Source organism: Kogia breviceps, chromosome 2 (assembly GCF_026419965.1).
Source record: "Kogia breviceps isolate mKogBre1 chromosome 2, mKogBre1 haplotype 1, whole genome shotgun sequence".
Taxonomy (NCBI): Eukaryota; Metazoa; Chordata; class Mammalia; order Artiodactyla; family Physeteridae; genus Kogia; species Kogia breviceps.
This window is the reverse complement of record NC_081311.1, coordinates 51,518,651-51,534,797: the sequence shown is the minus strand read 5'-3', so window position 1 is coordinate 51,534,797 and position 16,147 is coordinate 51,518,651. Positions and strand designations below refer to the sequence as shown.

The following is a 16,147-nucleotide window of genomic DNA, read 5'->3' as shown; positions in this document are numbered from 1 at the left end:
GGTGAGAAAAGAAACAAAGGTTTTGTGAAATCAAACTGTGACTCAGATTAGGAAATAAATAAGGAAGAAAAATCTCAATTTCTCTCTCTCTCTCTCTCTGTCTGTCTCTGTCTCTGTCTCTCTGTCTGTCTGTCTGTCTGTCTCTCTCTCTCTCACACACACACACACACACACACACACACACACACACACAAAATCTCCATTCACCAATCTAACCTATGAATCACAAATCTTAAGATTTGCACGAAAATCACACATCTTAGTAATCAAGAAGCTCTGATAGTAGTGGTGAAGAATATAAATATATGGATAGAGCCATATAATTTGGGGAGATTACTTTAAAACTGCAATAAATTGATTATGTAGCAATGTGACTATTAGGTGTGTGGGTTGAATATCAGGTGCTGCTACTGTATATGGATTAAGTTTGAATTGGATTTAAAAAAGCTTATTTCTTAAAAATTCCTTTTGTAGTTATTCTGATCATGTTGTTTTTCTTGTTGATGTTTTTGGCTGTACTTAATAGAACAATGTTAAATAATATTGATGATAGTGGGCATTTCATTCTTATGCTTCTGTAACCACTGAAATAATTTTTGCCTTCATCCATACCTGTATTGGTTCAATTCTTCATATCCACTAGCCATCTTGGCCTATGATTGGCCACATAGGTTCTGCCTTTGCAAACACACTGCCAACCTTCCAGTGTTTTGCCCAAAGCAGCTTGGAGTCTTTTGTTGCTTTCATGATCTAATTTCCCTACTAGAAGTCCATGATTGTTAAAATTTGTACAAAAGTACAAATTTATGACTGTTAACCTAACATGAGATATTTTTCCAGTAATTCCTCTTTTTTTTTAACATCTTTATTGGAGTATAATTGCTTTACAGTGGTGTGTTTGTTTCTGCTTTATAACAGAGTGAATCAGCTATACATATACATATATCCCCATATCCCCTCCCTCTTGTGTCTCCCTCCCACCCTTCCTATCCCACCCCTCTAGGTGGTCACAAAGCACTGAGCTGATCTCCCTGTGTTATGCGGCTGCTTCCCACTAGCTATCTGTTTTATATTTGGTAGAATATATAAGTCCATGCCACTCTCTCACTTCGTCCCAGCTTACCCTTCCCCCTCCCCGTGTCCTCAAGTCCATTCTCTATGGCTGCATCTTTATTCCTGTCCTGTCCCCAGGTTCTTCAGAACCTTTTTTTTGTTTGTTTTAAGATTCCATATATATGTCTTAGCATATGGTATTTCTTTTTCTCTTTCTGACTGACTTCACTCTGTATGACACTCTCTATGTCCATCCACCTCACTACAAATAACTCAAATTTTGTTTCTTTTTATGGCTGAGTAATATTCCATTGTATATATGTGCCACATCTTCTTTATCCATTCATCTGTCGATGGACACTTAGGTTACTTCCATGTCCTGGCTATTGTAAATAGTGCTGCAGTGAATATTGTGGTACATGACTCTTTTTGAATTATGGTTTTCTCAGGGTATATGCCCAGTAGTGTGATTGCTGGGTCATATGGTAGTTCTGTTTTTAGTTTTTTAAGGAACCTCCATCCAGTAATTCCTCTTTTGTCTCATGTTTTTACCTCTCATTCTGTTTCAAAGGTTCAGGTTTTCCTATGTGAACTGCATCATGTTCTCAGAATGTGAAATTTCAAAATCTGCATTATCTTTCATTATCTTATTTTTTTCTTCTGTTTTAACAGTGTCCTTTTATTTTCTGAAAGTAACCTCTGTTATGTATTTGCTTTCTGTTTCGTTTTTGTCTTCTTCTGCCTCTGAACCTTCTCAATTATATTCATTTTTTTCTAGCAACCTTAAAATGGCCCTCATTGAGGTGTTATGTTATTTCCAGCTTATTGTCATATGGTTTAGCAACAAATATACACATAGATATAAAGCATTGTGTCAACATTTATCAATGGGGGAATCTAGGCGAAGTGTATATGGCATTATAGTATTCTTTTGACATTTATGTTAGAAAAAAATTTCAATATAGAGAAGTTAGAAATTATTGATAATAATAATACATAGTAATTGGTTTTTATTTAACAATTATTATAAGTCAAGCACCATTACAAGCATTCTAACATATATTATTACCTCATTTAATCCTTATACCAACCTAATGAGATAAATACTGTTATCCCCATTTTACAGCTCAGGAAAATGAAGCATAGATAAAGTGACTTGCCCTGTGTGTTATATAGCTAGTGAGTGACAGAGCTGAGATTTGAACTCAGATAATCTGTGGATTAATTGAATAATATAAAAATGAATACATCTCTATTTTCAAGTTATCATCAAGTTAGAGGTGATATTTATGCACATTTCTTTCACTTATGCTGTGAAAGAAGTTAAGCGTAATAAAACAGTTTTATCTAGTTAAGGGGCATCAGGACTAGGAGAAGATGTAAGTTTAGTTTTGGATCTCACAGTGGAAGTATTTGAAATGCAGCCTAAGGCATATGAACTTTATTTGGTAGGCATTGGACAACACTGAGAACTCAAGAAACTATGGCCCAAAGATACTAAGTATTTTTAATAGCTAGTTACTGTCAGCCAAGATATAAACTTCAGTCCTAGGCCAGAGCTGTTTCTTTTATACTATTGTGGCTTTTCTAGATGCCAGTTCTTTGTTCCCATATTCAGTCAGTGATCAAGACCTGTTGACAATTCCTTTGAAATGTTTTTAATTTGTTAGTCCCTTGCATGTGGTTCATATTTATGCCTAAACCTAATATAAGCCATTATTGTATTCCTGATTCTCATGCTGTAGACTACAGAACAGTTTTCTTCAGTCTCTTCCCTCTCTGCTTTTTCTCTTACTTACCTGGTAAAGTAAAAAGTAATTTTAATTTGATTTTTATCTGGAACTTTTTTAACATGACTGCTTACAGATTATAATTTTAAAGTAGTGCTTTTCATGTCACAGCTAAAGAATTTTAGAATCTCAGAGACGGAAGCTTAAAAAGAAAAACCAACCTAGTGGTTAAAATTTATACTTGTTACTCGTTCAATAAAAACAACAACAAAAATAAACAAAAAGTCATTTCTGACAGAAAAAAGAAGACAGTCTGTGTCTTCATAGCGTTTATCATTTGGCATGGATTGCAAATGAATGCAATGTATTGTGGCAAGTACTGTGATGGGGTCCAGCAGAAGGCTCTGTAAGGACACCTGTGGAAGTACCAAGTGCTGTTTTAGGAGATTAAGGAAGCTTTCCCTGAGGAAGAGCTAACTAATTTAAATTGAAGAGGAGTTTTCATTCTCCAGATCAAGTGTGCAGTGAAGGGCAGAATGGGTAGATTGGCCAAGAGTACAGAGAGGTCGAGGACATGGGTTTGGAGATGAGGGCGATTGTCGTGTGCTTTGGCAGTCTCAGGTAATTGACTATGGATTAAGAAGTCAGTCTGAGGGAGGCAGGTATATTGAGGGATGAAGTTGAAGAATAAATTGTATTCAGGCTGTCTGTAGTCTCATAAGCCATGTATAAGAGTCTCCTTGTCCCTGAAAAACATGCACTTTTGTGCCATTTATTTTCATTTTCTTTTTCTAGAAAACTTTACCTTTCATTTCAGTCCAACTCAAACCTCACACTTTATAGTTCATCCTAGCTTCTTTCCTACCCAAGAAAATTTCCCAAAGTATGTCAGCTTTTTCTCCAAAAACATGTCTCTGCTATTCATCTGCCAGGTGGTTCTATCTTTTTGTCTTACTATTTAAAAAATTTTTCATAACTCTGTGTATAGCTTTTCTATTCAGTTATGGATGGTAAATTCCTACTAATAATTGATCAGTATTTGAAATTTAATAATTCAACTATATTTTGAATCTGTAAAAATAAAACAATTAAATGTGAACAAATTCTTATCTATGGATCAGCAATTTAAAGGTTCTTAAAAATCTCTTCTTTGGTTAAAAGAAAGATCAGGCCTGAAATCAAGTATGAGAAGTAGCTTCAGAGAAAAATAATCTTATGAAAACCAAGCTCATATTGAATATTTGAGAATTTAGAGATTTGGGAATATTTGTTAAAAGCTAGAACATTTAATAGAAACTGTATTTCTACTTTTGAAATGTAATGCATCCATGAATTTAACTTTAATCCTAATATGTTAATGTAGCCGTAATATTGGAGAGAATACTTTTTCAATGTATTATTTAAATATTGAGATTTCACACATATAACAAGTTATTGTCTTAAAAACCACCTGGAATTTTGTGTAATGTTAATGCAGTAATTTTTAAATTGCTATAGCTATGACTTCCGGTTAAAACATTGTGTTTTTCCCGTCCGTGAAACACATTATCCCTAGTTGTGTTGTTTTTTTTTTCCCTCTTATTCAGCATGTATGTTATTGCATGAAACTAAAGGGAAGCTTAAAATTTTTTAGAGTAGATTTTTTTTTAAGGTAGTTTAAGATTAGGAAATATGTGGTGTGTAGAAGGCTTTTGTAAAACCTTGTTTAATCTTTATTGGAAAAGATGGTTTATCAAGAATGTGAAAACAAAAGAATAACAGTGTATTTGTCTTAACTGTCTGCTGGCACTTTGAAGACATAGGAGTCCAGGGGTGTGTCCAAACTGGGAATTAATGAGGGTAGCATAGTTATGCAGCTAAAAAAGATGTGAAGTTTAAGAGCGTAATTAAAATTAGAAGCTAAAGATCAGATTATCAGTGCAGAAAAGTAAAATAAGTATAATTTTTTCCAGGCAAGGCCTTTCCTCAGAGGTTTTTGTTTCTACTCTAGTTCCTAAGGAATAAGATTTACTTAACCAATGTGTAAAATACACAAAAGGAGGGAGTGCAGATGATAATTGTGTTAATGACAACTAGGATTGATTGAACTTTTCAGTGGAAACAAATTCAGTATCTGAAGTGAATAAAAGTCAAAGGTTTTGTGATAATGATAAATGATTTATAATAATCACTGTAATAATTTTATAACCTTTATTTCTTTCTGTAATTATATTATGTATCTTTTCCCTCCATCTTCTTACCCTGCCCTTCCAGAGGCTCTCCCTATAGAGAATCTCCTTTGGGTCATTTTGAAAGCTATGGAGGGACCCCCTTTTTCCAGGCTCAGAAGATGTTTGTAGATGTACCAGAAAATACAGTGATACTGGATGAGATGACCCTCCGGCACATGGTTCAAGATTGCACCGCTGTAAAAACTCAGTTACTCAAACTGAAACGGCTGCTGCATCAGGTTAGTATGTAGTGAACATTTTCAGCTCTGATATTTTGAATTGCAAAATGGATTGACTTTATTTTTAAAGTAAAGTTGAATTTCTAATGTCTACTTAGATTTGTGGAGAAATAATGGTTTAAATAGTACATAATAGGAACTTCTCTGAGAGGAAAAAAATGTGTGATTTTGCATCGTGGTCTCAGTACGGTCCCCAGCATTTATGAGCTATGTGATATTTGGTAAACTCTCTGCTTGTTTCCTTGTTTTTATAGTACCTACATTGTAAGTTTATTTGAGAGAGTTAGAGTTAGTAGTTGTAAATTGAGTGATTTAATACCTGAAACATAGTAGGTGTTCAGTCCTCAGTGGCTGCTACTATAATTTCAGCTAAGTGAGAAATAAGGAATGGCAAGTTACATAATCATATAATTTCACTTGTATTTAAAACCTTCAAGTTTAATCATCCCCAGTCTTCTCATTTTTTTTGGAGAAAAGCTAGATGATGTCGTTGTCCAAAGACAACATGGTGAGCTGATGGTAGAACCTGGCTTCTGATTCAATAGCACTTTCTTTGTTTAAACAGAGCACATACAAAGTCCAATGCAAAGCAGAAAGCTAAGGAATAAAATACTAATTTTAAATCGGAAATATATTTTGTTTAGTTTTAAATCTATATTTGTATTTTGTAGACAAGTTTAACTTAAAATTATTGTTGAGAAAGAACAGTCTGGATTTTCTGCTCAGTTTACATTCTGAGTTACCTTTCTCAGGATTGTATATTCTAACTTCTTATGATCAGGGACCAAGTCTTAGAATTTCCGGTGGCCATCAAAACCATCTGGCAGCCATCAAGATAGATACTCAGTAAAGGCTATTTGAAGTGAACTGTGGCTCCTCTATTGTTTTATATTACTCGATTATGGATTCTCTGGACTATTCTCCATTCTTTTTTTAAAAAACATTTATTTATTTATTTATATTTTTGGCTGTGTTGGGTATTTGTTGCTGTGTGCGGGCTTTCTTTAGTTGCAGTGAGCGGGGGTTACTCTTCGTTGCGGTGTGCGGGCCTCATTGTGGTGGCTTCTCTTGTTGCGGAGCATGGACTATAGGTGTGCGGGCTTCAGTAGTTGTGGCTTACAGGCTCTAGAGCGCAGGCTCAGTAGTTGTGGCGCATGGTCTTAGTTGCTCCGCAGTATGTGGGATCCTCCTGGATCAGGGATCAAACCGTGTCCCCTGCACCAACAGGTGGATTTTCAACCGCCACCAGGGAAGTCCCTATTCTTCTCCATTCAAAAAGGTAGATATTAACTACCTTTTTTTTTTTTTGTGGTATGCGGGCCTCTCACTGTTGTGGCCTCTCCCGTTGCGGAGCACAGGCTCCGGACGCACAGGCCCAGCGGCCGTGGCTCACGGGCCCAGCCGCTCCGCGGCATGTGGGATCTTCCCGGACCGGGGCACGAACCCGCGTCCCCTGCATCGGCAGGCGGACTCTCAACCACTGCGCCACCAGGGAAGCCCCTAACTACCTTTTGAAAAGACACTTTTCTGTGCTAAGGCCGGGAGCAAGAAAGTGGAGGATCCTTTTCGGATCTGAGGTTCTTGGACTCCTCTAGAGGCAGAAAGAGATTCAGTGATTGAAACACCCAGACATAAAGCTTACAACTTAGTTTAACTGTAACTAGGATATAGATTCTCTTCATAGTATTTCTCTTCTTGCTGGTGCTAGGAGAAGATTTTCTGTCAGGAGCTTCAGAGACAAAGGAAAGAGAAGGTAGAAAAGGTGGTAAATAGCTAAAATATGTTAAATATCTACTTGGAGTTAGTCATTGTACTAGCTTTACCACATAGCCTCTGTTGTGTCTGGGTATATTGCCCTGAAACATGAAGCATGATTGAATATAATCTAATTAAGACCAGGCCATCTCTAATAATGAGTAAAGTAGCGTAATTCAGGAGAGAATAGGTAAATTGGTAACCATAGGTACCATAAAAATAGAAAACTCTTTTTTGAGATACTTTATGAAAAACTGTGAATATCTTAATGGCTCTTTTCTGTCATTATGGCCTCTGAAATTTTAGATAGTACACATTGATCAGATTGACTTTATCCTTTGTTTACACAGTGAAAACAAATTATGAGAAGGAACTTGTCTTTTTAAGACACCTTTAAAGTTTCCCAAAATGGTAATAGAAGTTAAAAGCTGAATTAGTCCAATATTTTGTATAATTGCTTCTTTTTTTTTTTTTTTGGCTGCATTGGGTCTTTGTTGCTGTGCATGGGCTTCCTCTAGTTGCGGCGAGCAGGGGCTACTCCTCGTGGCTGTGTGTGGGCTTCTCATTGCGGTGGCAAATGAAGAATATATTGTATTCAAAATCCAAAGAGGTCCACTAGGCATTGTACATCCTTTTTTTGGTTGTAAGAAGATCCAGATTCAACAGCTTATACTTTACCTTAGAAAGGAATCTTGACCATGCCCATGGTCCCCACTCCTGCTACATTGCCTTCTTTCTGTACCAGCAGTTGTTGATATTCCTTTTGTGTTTCTGGTAGTAACGGTAAATTGATGATTAGCAATGCTATTCAAAGTAACTTGTACATGAAATTTCTGTTCCTGGTCCACTAGAGTTAAAGTAGCTCTTGCCAGAATAGACGTCAACACATTTCATCCTTCTTCCACAAATTCTTGCTACCAGGGAAAAAAAATTGAGCCAAATTAAACAGTATGTTTACTGACTACTTGATTTATATTCTGGTCCAAGCTTTTTACTGTGTCATAGACAGGAAACAGCTTGTGGACCAGAACTGTTCTGCAAATCAAACTGTGAATAACACTGGTGTAAGATACTGTCCTTACCTGTAAAAGAAACAAGAAGGAAATGAAAAAGATATACAACCAAATGTTATATCAGAGGTGTATTTATGTAGTATGCAGGAGAGAAAATGCCCTGGGAATGGAGATGAAGAGATTCACTGTATGCCATTTTAGAGACATTGATATTTTGCTTCCTGAAAATTGAGTTTATCAGTGAATTCTTCACTTTATGAGTGAAGAATTCTGGGGAGATCAGTGGAGTTGGCACGTGCAAAGGCACAAGTTCTTAGGAGCTGCGTTGACTGAGGGAAAACCCACAAGTACTAAGATACTCAACAAGGAGAAAACGAGAAAAATCAGGGCTCACTTGGTACACTTTGAGGTGACTATTAATACAACTTCTTAGTCTAAAAAAGTTTATTAATGGGAAATAATTAAGTACTTATGCTGTATTTATAGTAGGATATATATTTCAGTAACTAAAGAGATCCTTCATGAAAGGTAATTCATCTCTGCTGAAGAGTGCCAGCAAATGAATGTAGAAAGTGTGATACAATTAGAGAAACATCATTTTATAAACCCTAATGAAATTCCGTAAGTGAAATTTTTGCCAAGATTCTTATTGTTACAACCATTAGGTGAAAGAGTGATGCTTTCCCACACAATTTATATAGTGCCAAAGTAACGTTGTATAACTTACTTTTATGGTTACAAGAGAAAAACACATAATTGTTCATTGGAGAGATCAAATTGCCATCACCCCAGTCCAGTGATTAGTTTTCCCATCACTGCTGAGTTGGGTTAACCAGATAGTGTGTATCTTCTCATGTGATACACAGAATTATGTTTAATATATTCTAGGCAAAAATATTTAATTTTAATTCCTCAAGTCATTATTTACAGCTTCCTTTTTATAGGAGAAACAAATGATAGAAGATTAAGAAAGGAAGGAACCAAAGAAATTCAAATGGTTGGAAATTCTGTAGGAAAGATAGTGACGTCGCTTCAGCTTATTAGTGTCGTAAAAATTTAGTACAGGGAGGTGACAGTGCTACCTTAAAAGGAATTTAAGAGACAGCTAGATGCAATGTGAGATTATGAATTGGATACTGGTTGGACAGATAACTATAGAGGACATTTTGGGTCAGTTGGAGAAATTTGACTATGGCCTGTGTATTAGATGAGGTGGAATTTTACTGAAATGGAAAGATGGTTGACTGAAGAAAAGCAGGTTATAAAACAGTATGTGCATTATGATCATATATCTTTATCTCTATATATCTGTATACCTATATCACCAGAAGGATATGCACTAAGGTGGTAAGTTATGATACCTGGGTGGTGAGAATGTGATCTTTTTAAAAAAATTTATATTTTCTAATTCCTGATTTTCTACAATATATATTTACTGTTTTGGAAAAAATAAAAGGCTATTGAAAAAGTATGTGTCCTACTTAAAGATTAGTTATAAATTGGATATGGTTAAAATGTAGAGTATTAGGGAAGAGGCAGGAATGATAAATAGGCTTAGGGCAGATTGTAAAGGGTCTGTGTACCACAGAACGAGCTTGGGCATTATTCTGTAGGCAGTAATAAGCTGGGATTAGTGACATGGCCAAATTGGTATTTTAAAAATATTACTTGAAGGGGTCTGTGGAAAATGAATAGCAGAGAGAGTGACTTAAGTCATAATATTTAGGGAGCTGTTGAGGACATCCAGGTTTTAGCTTAAAGTTTTTAAAAAGTCTTCTCTTTCCTGTATGTCTTACAGAGTTGTATGTAAAAATTTTATATAGTGGTTATATATTTCATACTGGGCATTCTTCTAGGTTCTGTAATGTATATTATCTCTAGTTCTTGAAAAGTGGGTGATACTGGCTTCATCTCACAGTTGAAGAAGTTGAGACTCAGAGCTAATCAGTGCTAAAACTGGAGTTTTTACCCCAGTCTATATGGACTCCAAGGCCTGCTGCACACAGCGGCATTCTTGGAGATACCCTGGGGTACAACAGGAAGAGGAGAGTGTGAAGGCAGCCTCTAGCACTCTCCTCACCATTGCCTTGCATCCCTTTAGCCAAACCCAGAACAATGGTTTATTAAATAGGCCTCTGTATTTAAGAGTTCACTTGAACAAAGTTCTCAGTGCACACAAATAAAATTTAAAAATTGTAAACAATTGGGTTTAGTTTTGATGTATTTTTTGTTTTTGTTAATGCAGCTCAAGGGTACTTCACAATTTAAACAGTGCCTTTGTGAACTTTATTTTCTTTCTCAGTGACACTGTGGGATAGGGAGGATGGCAGTGATCCTATTTTAATGGTCAGAAAAATGAGACTCCCAGATTTATTGTGTTTCTCAAGGTCACCTTGTTGCATACTAATGCAGAATGTATTTTAAACCCAAGGCTTTTGAAATATTTTAGCATAATACTTCCCATATTGTGTTACCTAATTTAGAGAATTTTAAATAAGAATTTTTGATCCTGATCTGAAGACATGGGTACATACAGAATAAAAAAATTTTTAGTGGTGTCTTATTTCCTTACTTTAATTCTCTACTTCCTGTTTCAACCACTTGAAGCATAATATGCATATAGAGAAGGGTACAATTCATAAATGTCTATCTCAGTCAGTTTTCACAAACTGAAAATACCCATGGACTCAGCACCCAGCAAGAAAAAGAACATTACCAGGACCCCAGAACAGAAGCCTCTTTCAGTCATTAACCTGCATTTCTAATGGTGACTATCTGATTTCTAAAAACATAGATGAGTTTGCCTGTGTTTGAACTTTACATAAATGAAGGGAATGTATTATATTTCCTTTTTGTGTGTGGCTCCTTTTGCTCAGTATTATATTTGTGAATTATTTCATTTTTTTCATTTGTCCTTATTGCTATAGAGTATTACATGATGTGAATATACTGCAATTTATTTCATTTGTTCTACAGTTGATAGGCATTTAGACAGTTTTGGCTGTTATGAATAGAGCTGCTACATTATTCTGGTATATGTCTTTTGGTGAACATGCGTGTGTATTTTTGTTTGGTATATACCTATGAGTGGAATCAGCTTTAGTAGATACTGTAAAACGGTTTTCCAGAGTGGTTATGCTCATCCATTTTCTTCACTCTCATTTCATTATTTCCCCTGTGTGCTTTTATCATATTATCATCACATTGAGCATCTCTTTTGACCTTGGAGTGAGAAATGAAATATCTAAGGTGGAGTAATGAGAAGAACATGATGGTATCTTTTTTCTGACATTTTTCTTTGGGATTGCAAAATATTTGATCCTGATGATCCATACCCTGTCTACTTGTTTTGGGGGATAAAAATAAAGAGGTATATAGTAGTGTTTTATGAACTGTCAAGTATGATACACAAATGTTTTGTTTTATTATTTCCTCTCAGCTCCAGTGTTGAGAATAAAACCAGTAACTTGTCCCTCACATAATTCTCTTGTCTGTCTGTGTGTCTCTGCCTCTGACTCTTTCTCTCTGTTCCTGTGTCTCTATCTCTCTGTCTCTGTATGGGGGGGAGTGGATGCATGGGTGCAGTGGCAGGTGGATGAAATATTTACAGCAGCAGCATCCTAGGAGAGTGCACTAAGAGTTGAGGAGCTGCTGAATGATTGCCACTTGGTGGCAGAGAACCATAGAAAAGTCAGGGAACTTATGCTCCTCTATCCCCAGACTTTTCTCTTCATTCCAGGAGAAATAAGTTTATGAAATATACATAAAAAGAGCATATACAACATAAGCGTACACCTTAATGAATAATGTGAAACAGGTTTGTACTCACCACCCAGGTTAAGGAATGAGACATTAGGAAGCTCCCTATGTGATCCTTCCTGATTGTAGTGCCTTCCCTTTCCAGAATCTAGTATTTCCCTTGCTTTTTCTGTTAATTTTTAACTGTCTCTGTTTGTGTCCTCATGAATATTAGTTTTGCCTCTTTTAGAACTTTATATAAATGAAGTTATACTGTAAATATTTCTCTGTGAATTCCTTCTTCTATTCAGCATTTTCTTTAAGGTTCTTTCATATTTACATTTAGTTTTGCTTCATTAATTTTCATTTTTGCACAGTCCAATTCTGTGAACAATTTCTTTCTCCATTTTATTCCTGATGTCCATTTTGTTTCTTTCCAGTTTTTTTTTTTTTTTTTTTTGCTATGGCAAATAATGTTGATATGAAGTTTTCCTGGCATACATGTGTGAAAATTCTTCTGGAGTAACTAACTAGGAGTGGAATTTCTGAATCATGGGGCATAGAAATATTCCACCCTACAAATACCAAACTATTTTCCAAAATTGTTCAATCTGTTTCACTGCCTTCAAGTAGTAGATGCTTTTTCTTCCATTGTTCTACATCTGAGCAACACTTCGTATTATCAAACTTCTTAATTTTTGTCATGTGATGGGAATCTAGTGATATTTAGTTGTGGCTTTATTCTGCATTTCAAAATCAGGAAATCAACATTGACACATTACTACCATTTAATCCTTAGAGCCTGTTCACCGTTTGTCCCGGTAGTGTCCTTTATAGCAGAAGCAGAAAGATCCAGTTTAGAATCACACATTGCTTTTAGCTGTCATGTTTCTGTAGATGTCTTTGAACTGTGGTACTTCCTCAGTTTTCTCTTGACTTTGATGACCTTAATATACTTACTCTTTTGACCAATTCTCCTGATTATAATGAGCTTCTCACAACCTGTCCTGTGCAGTTGCCCTCCTCATCCCTCTAAGATTCTGAATCCCCTGACTGGCTGCTCCCCTGTGTACACCTTCCTCACCCTACTTGGGCTCTGACTCCTTGTCAGCCCCATGGGTTCTGACACCCCACACCAGTCTCCTTCTCCTGTGGATGCCTCTTCACTGTGCTTGGGCTTGATACCACGTGTCAGGTGATGCCTGCATGTGGATGCCCTCTTAGCCCTACTTGGGTCTGAGACCTGGGCACTGGGCCTTTTCCTGCATAGATGCCCTCTTCATGCTGTTTGAGTTCTGGTAGCCCTCTCCAGGCCCTCCTGTGGGAGTACACCCATCCCACTCAGCTTAGACTCTGACAGCCCAGACCAGGCTGCCCCTGTGTGCATGCGCCCTCCTCATTCTATTCAGGTTTGACACTGGAATCTTTCTTCCCCCATCCTTTCTGTGGATGTCCTTTTTATTCCTTTGGGTTCTGACATGCCTTGGTAAGCTGACTCCCTGTAGGGACATGTTTCTCAACCCACTTAGACTCTGAAACCCTATGCTGGGCTGTCGTTTTGGGTGGAGACATCTTTTTTGTCTCACTTGATGGCTTATTCAGGAAGATAAAGGAAAGTGAGGAGGAAGAGGAAGCAAATTTTTAAAAATTTATTGACTTTATCAAGGTAGAATTTGCATTCAAGTAAAGTGTACCCATTTTAAGTATGCAGCTGGGGTTTTAATGAATAGACACCCCCAGCCCCACCATTAAGTTGTGAAACCCCCATCCCCACTATCAAGGTATAGAACACTGCTGTTGCTGCTGACATTCTCTCATGTCCCGTTGGAGTCAGTCTTCTCTCAAACCTGGCCCAGGCAGCCATTGCTCTGCTTTCTGTTACTAAAGCTTTGTCCTTTCTAGAATTTCATCTAAAAGCTTTGTCTTCTTCTAGACCATCCAATGTGTGCTTTTTTTTGTTGCTGGATTTTTTCACTCACCATAATGGCTTTGATACTCATCTGTTTTGTGAGTTTCAGTACATTCCTTTTTATTGTCGAATAGCATTCCATTATACGTGTATGCACCACAATTTTATTTTTATCCATTTACCCATTGATAGACATTTGAGTTGTTTTTAGTTGTGGGTTAATTGGGGTAATGTTGAATCTCTAGAATAATGATGAAAGTTAATAATAGATGTTTTCAAAAAATTTGAATTTAGGCCATTTTTCCCACTTGTTTGTTGTGGATAAATTATCTTGGATAAATTAAATTACTTAAATTTCCTATGCCTAGACTTCCTCATAAAAGAAATAGAGATTATAATAGCTCCTATCTCAGTACTGTTATAAAGAAAGCATGAGGAAATTCAGGTAAAGTGCTAAGCATAGTGTCTGATGCATAGAAAGCAGTTAATAAGTAAGTGTTAGCTGTTATTTTACTGACAAAAGCAACATCAACAAAGGTAAAAATGTGAAAAGTTAATTGCTTGCATTGCTTACAGTTTTATGTAGCTGCCCAAAAAGCTAATTCCATTTACTTTAGTATCCATGTATTGTTATTTCCTCATTCAGTATACTTTATTAAGCACTTGTTGAGTATCAAGGATTGTGGTAGTAATGAAGATAAAAAGAAAGAAGACATAATCCTGTCCTATATCTAGTGCATTGTTCTTAAAACTACACATCAGAAATGGTTAGTGGGTTTTGAAATAAATTTTGTCCACCATAACTAGACTTTTTTCCTAATAAAGTAAAATGGTATAGAAACTATTAGGGGGCATCATGTATGCATGATAAGGACAGATATTGTTTTGTGAAACTTGTTTTTAGTGTGATATTTGTATCTCTCTGTCTACCATCCATCTATCCATCGACCATCTTTTTTAGACACATACATGCAAACATACACACACATGCATGCACACATAACACATTCAAGTATATATGTACATGGTTATGGTGTAAAATGTATTCCTTATTGTGGGATATGGTCCAAAAAAAACCCTGCTCAAACAGGTAAACCTGCTTCAAGGATAATAAATCAAAGATTTAAATTGGAAATAATGAAATAACCGCTGCATCAATAAAACATTAAATCATCAATAAATCTGAGAGATGTTTGTGATGTTTTATAAAGAACCCTGCAAAACTTTATATAAAAGATTTAGGGAAAATACTGATACTTATATTCTGTAGGGAGGCTAAATATTATAAAAATCATCTTAATCCACGGATATTAATGTAGTAACCAAGACTACCTTATAGTCTAGGAGAACCAAGCTACCTTATAGTCTAGCAGAAATAATTGTAAGAATGATATGTTGGCGTGTCACACTGACTTGACATCCAGGCTCCCTGGGATCAGTCTCCAGGTCCAACCCATGTAGGGATAGACTGGGCCATATGCAAGAACTTCTGGGGGACACACTGTACTGTTAGGGTCCATCCAGCTCGTAAACAGAGTTGCTAATTCCCCTGAAGCCGGATTTCATGGGAACTCCCTAGCCTTTCTCTCTGAGGCATTGCCAGGGAGTCTAGTCCATGAGAGGCACATGGGAGACCTCTGTCTCCCACAGTGGAGGTGTGGGGAGTGGGTTTTGGGTGGCTGGGAAGAATGATGTGTTTGAAAGAGCAAAGATAAGATACAGTCTGAGTGTGTGATTGGAGCCCGTAGTTCTTCCTAGTACTATTCGTAGATGTAATACAATTTTAGCCAAAATCACAACAGTTTTATTCTGGGGATTAATCAAAATGACTCCAGAATTGTTAACACCAAAGTGTAAGATTTGTGTACATTAAGAAAGACAAAAGGAGAAGGAGGGAAAAACCCTTTAGAGCAGGTTATAATATTGACACAAATAGAAACATAGAGCAGTGGAAGAGAATAGAAAACCCAGAAATATGTGCTGAAGTATGTACTAAAATCAGTTGGACACAGAAGGGTTTTGAAATACATGTTGAGAAAAACTCAGTAGTATAGAAGGAATTATTTAGTTTCTTGTTTTATATTATTGTAAACTCAGATGGTTTGAAGAGTTAAACTTTTTTTAATGTAGAAAAATTAGAAGAAATCTACAACTAATATTTTTAAGTGACAAAAGAAACCTATAGAAAAGGATATCCTGAGTCAGATATGTACAAATTAAACAATTAGGTTTAATTTTTAAAAAGTTTAAACAGAAGATATTTGTAAGTAAGGTTTGCTTAGAATATTACAGACTTTACCCATATATAACAGTGTTCTAGTCAATTTGAATGCCGGGGAGATTTTTCTGTTTTGAAAATGTCTTTGCCCTAAACCATCTGTGAGGATCAACTCATCTTTGAAACACTTATTGAAAATCAGGCTTTGTGACTCCATATCTTTAAAATCTTTCCAAATGTAGCTTGAATCATTAGATTTTAAGTCCCATAGGTGAATTACAG

At 36.2% G+C, this 16,147-nt stretch overlaps 1 protein-coding gene across 9 annotated transcripts in view; it reads left to right on the top strand.

Moving 5' to 3' along the window:
* Window positions 1-16,147, top strand: part of CCSER2 (coiled-coil serine rich protein 2) — a 152,232-nt gene that overhangs the window by 90,854 nt on the left and 45,231 nt on the right. For all 9 annotated transcript variants that reach the window (XM_059051856.2, XM_067025230.1, XM_059051853.2 and 6 more), the window contains one exon: window positions 5,037-5,232. In XM_059051856.2, the coding sequence (XP_058907839.1) occupies window positions 5,037-5,232 (196 nt within the window). The remainder of the gene's footprint in view (window positions 1-5,036; window positions 5,233-16,147) is intronic.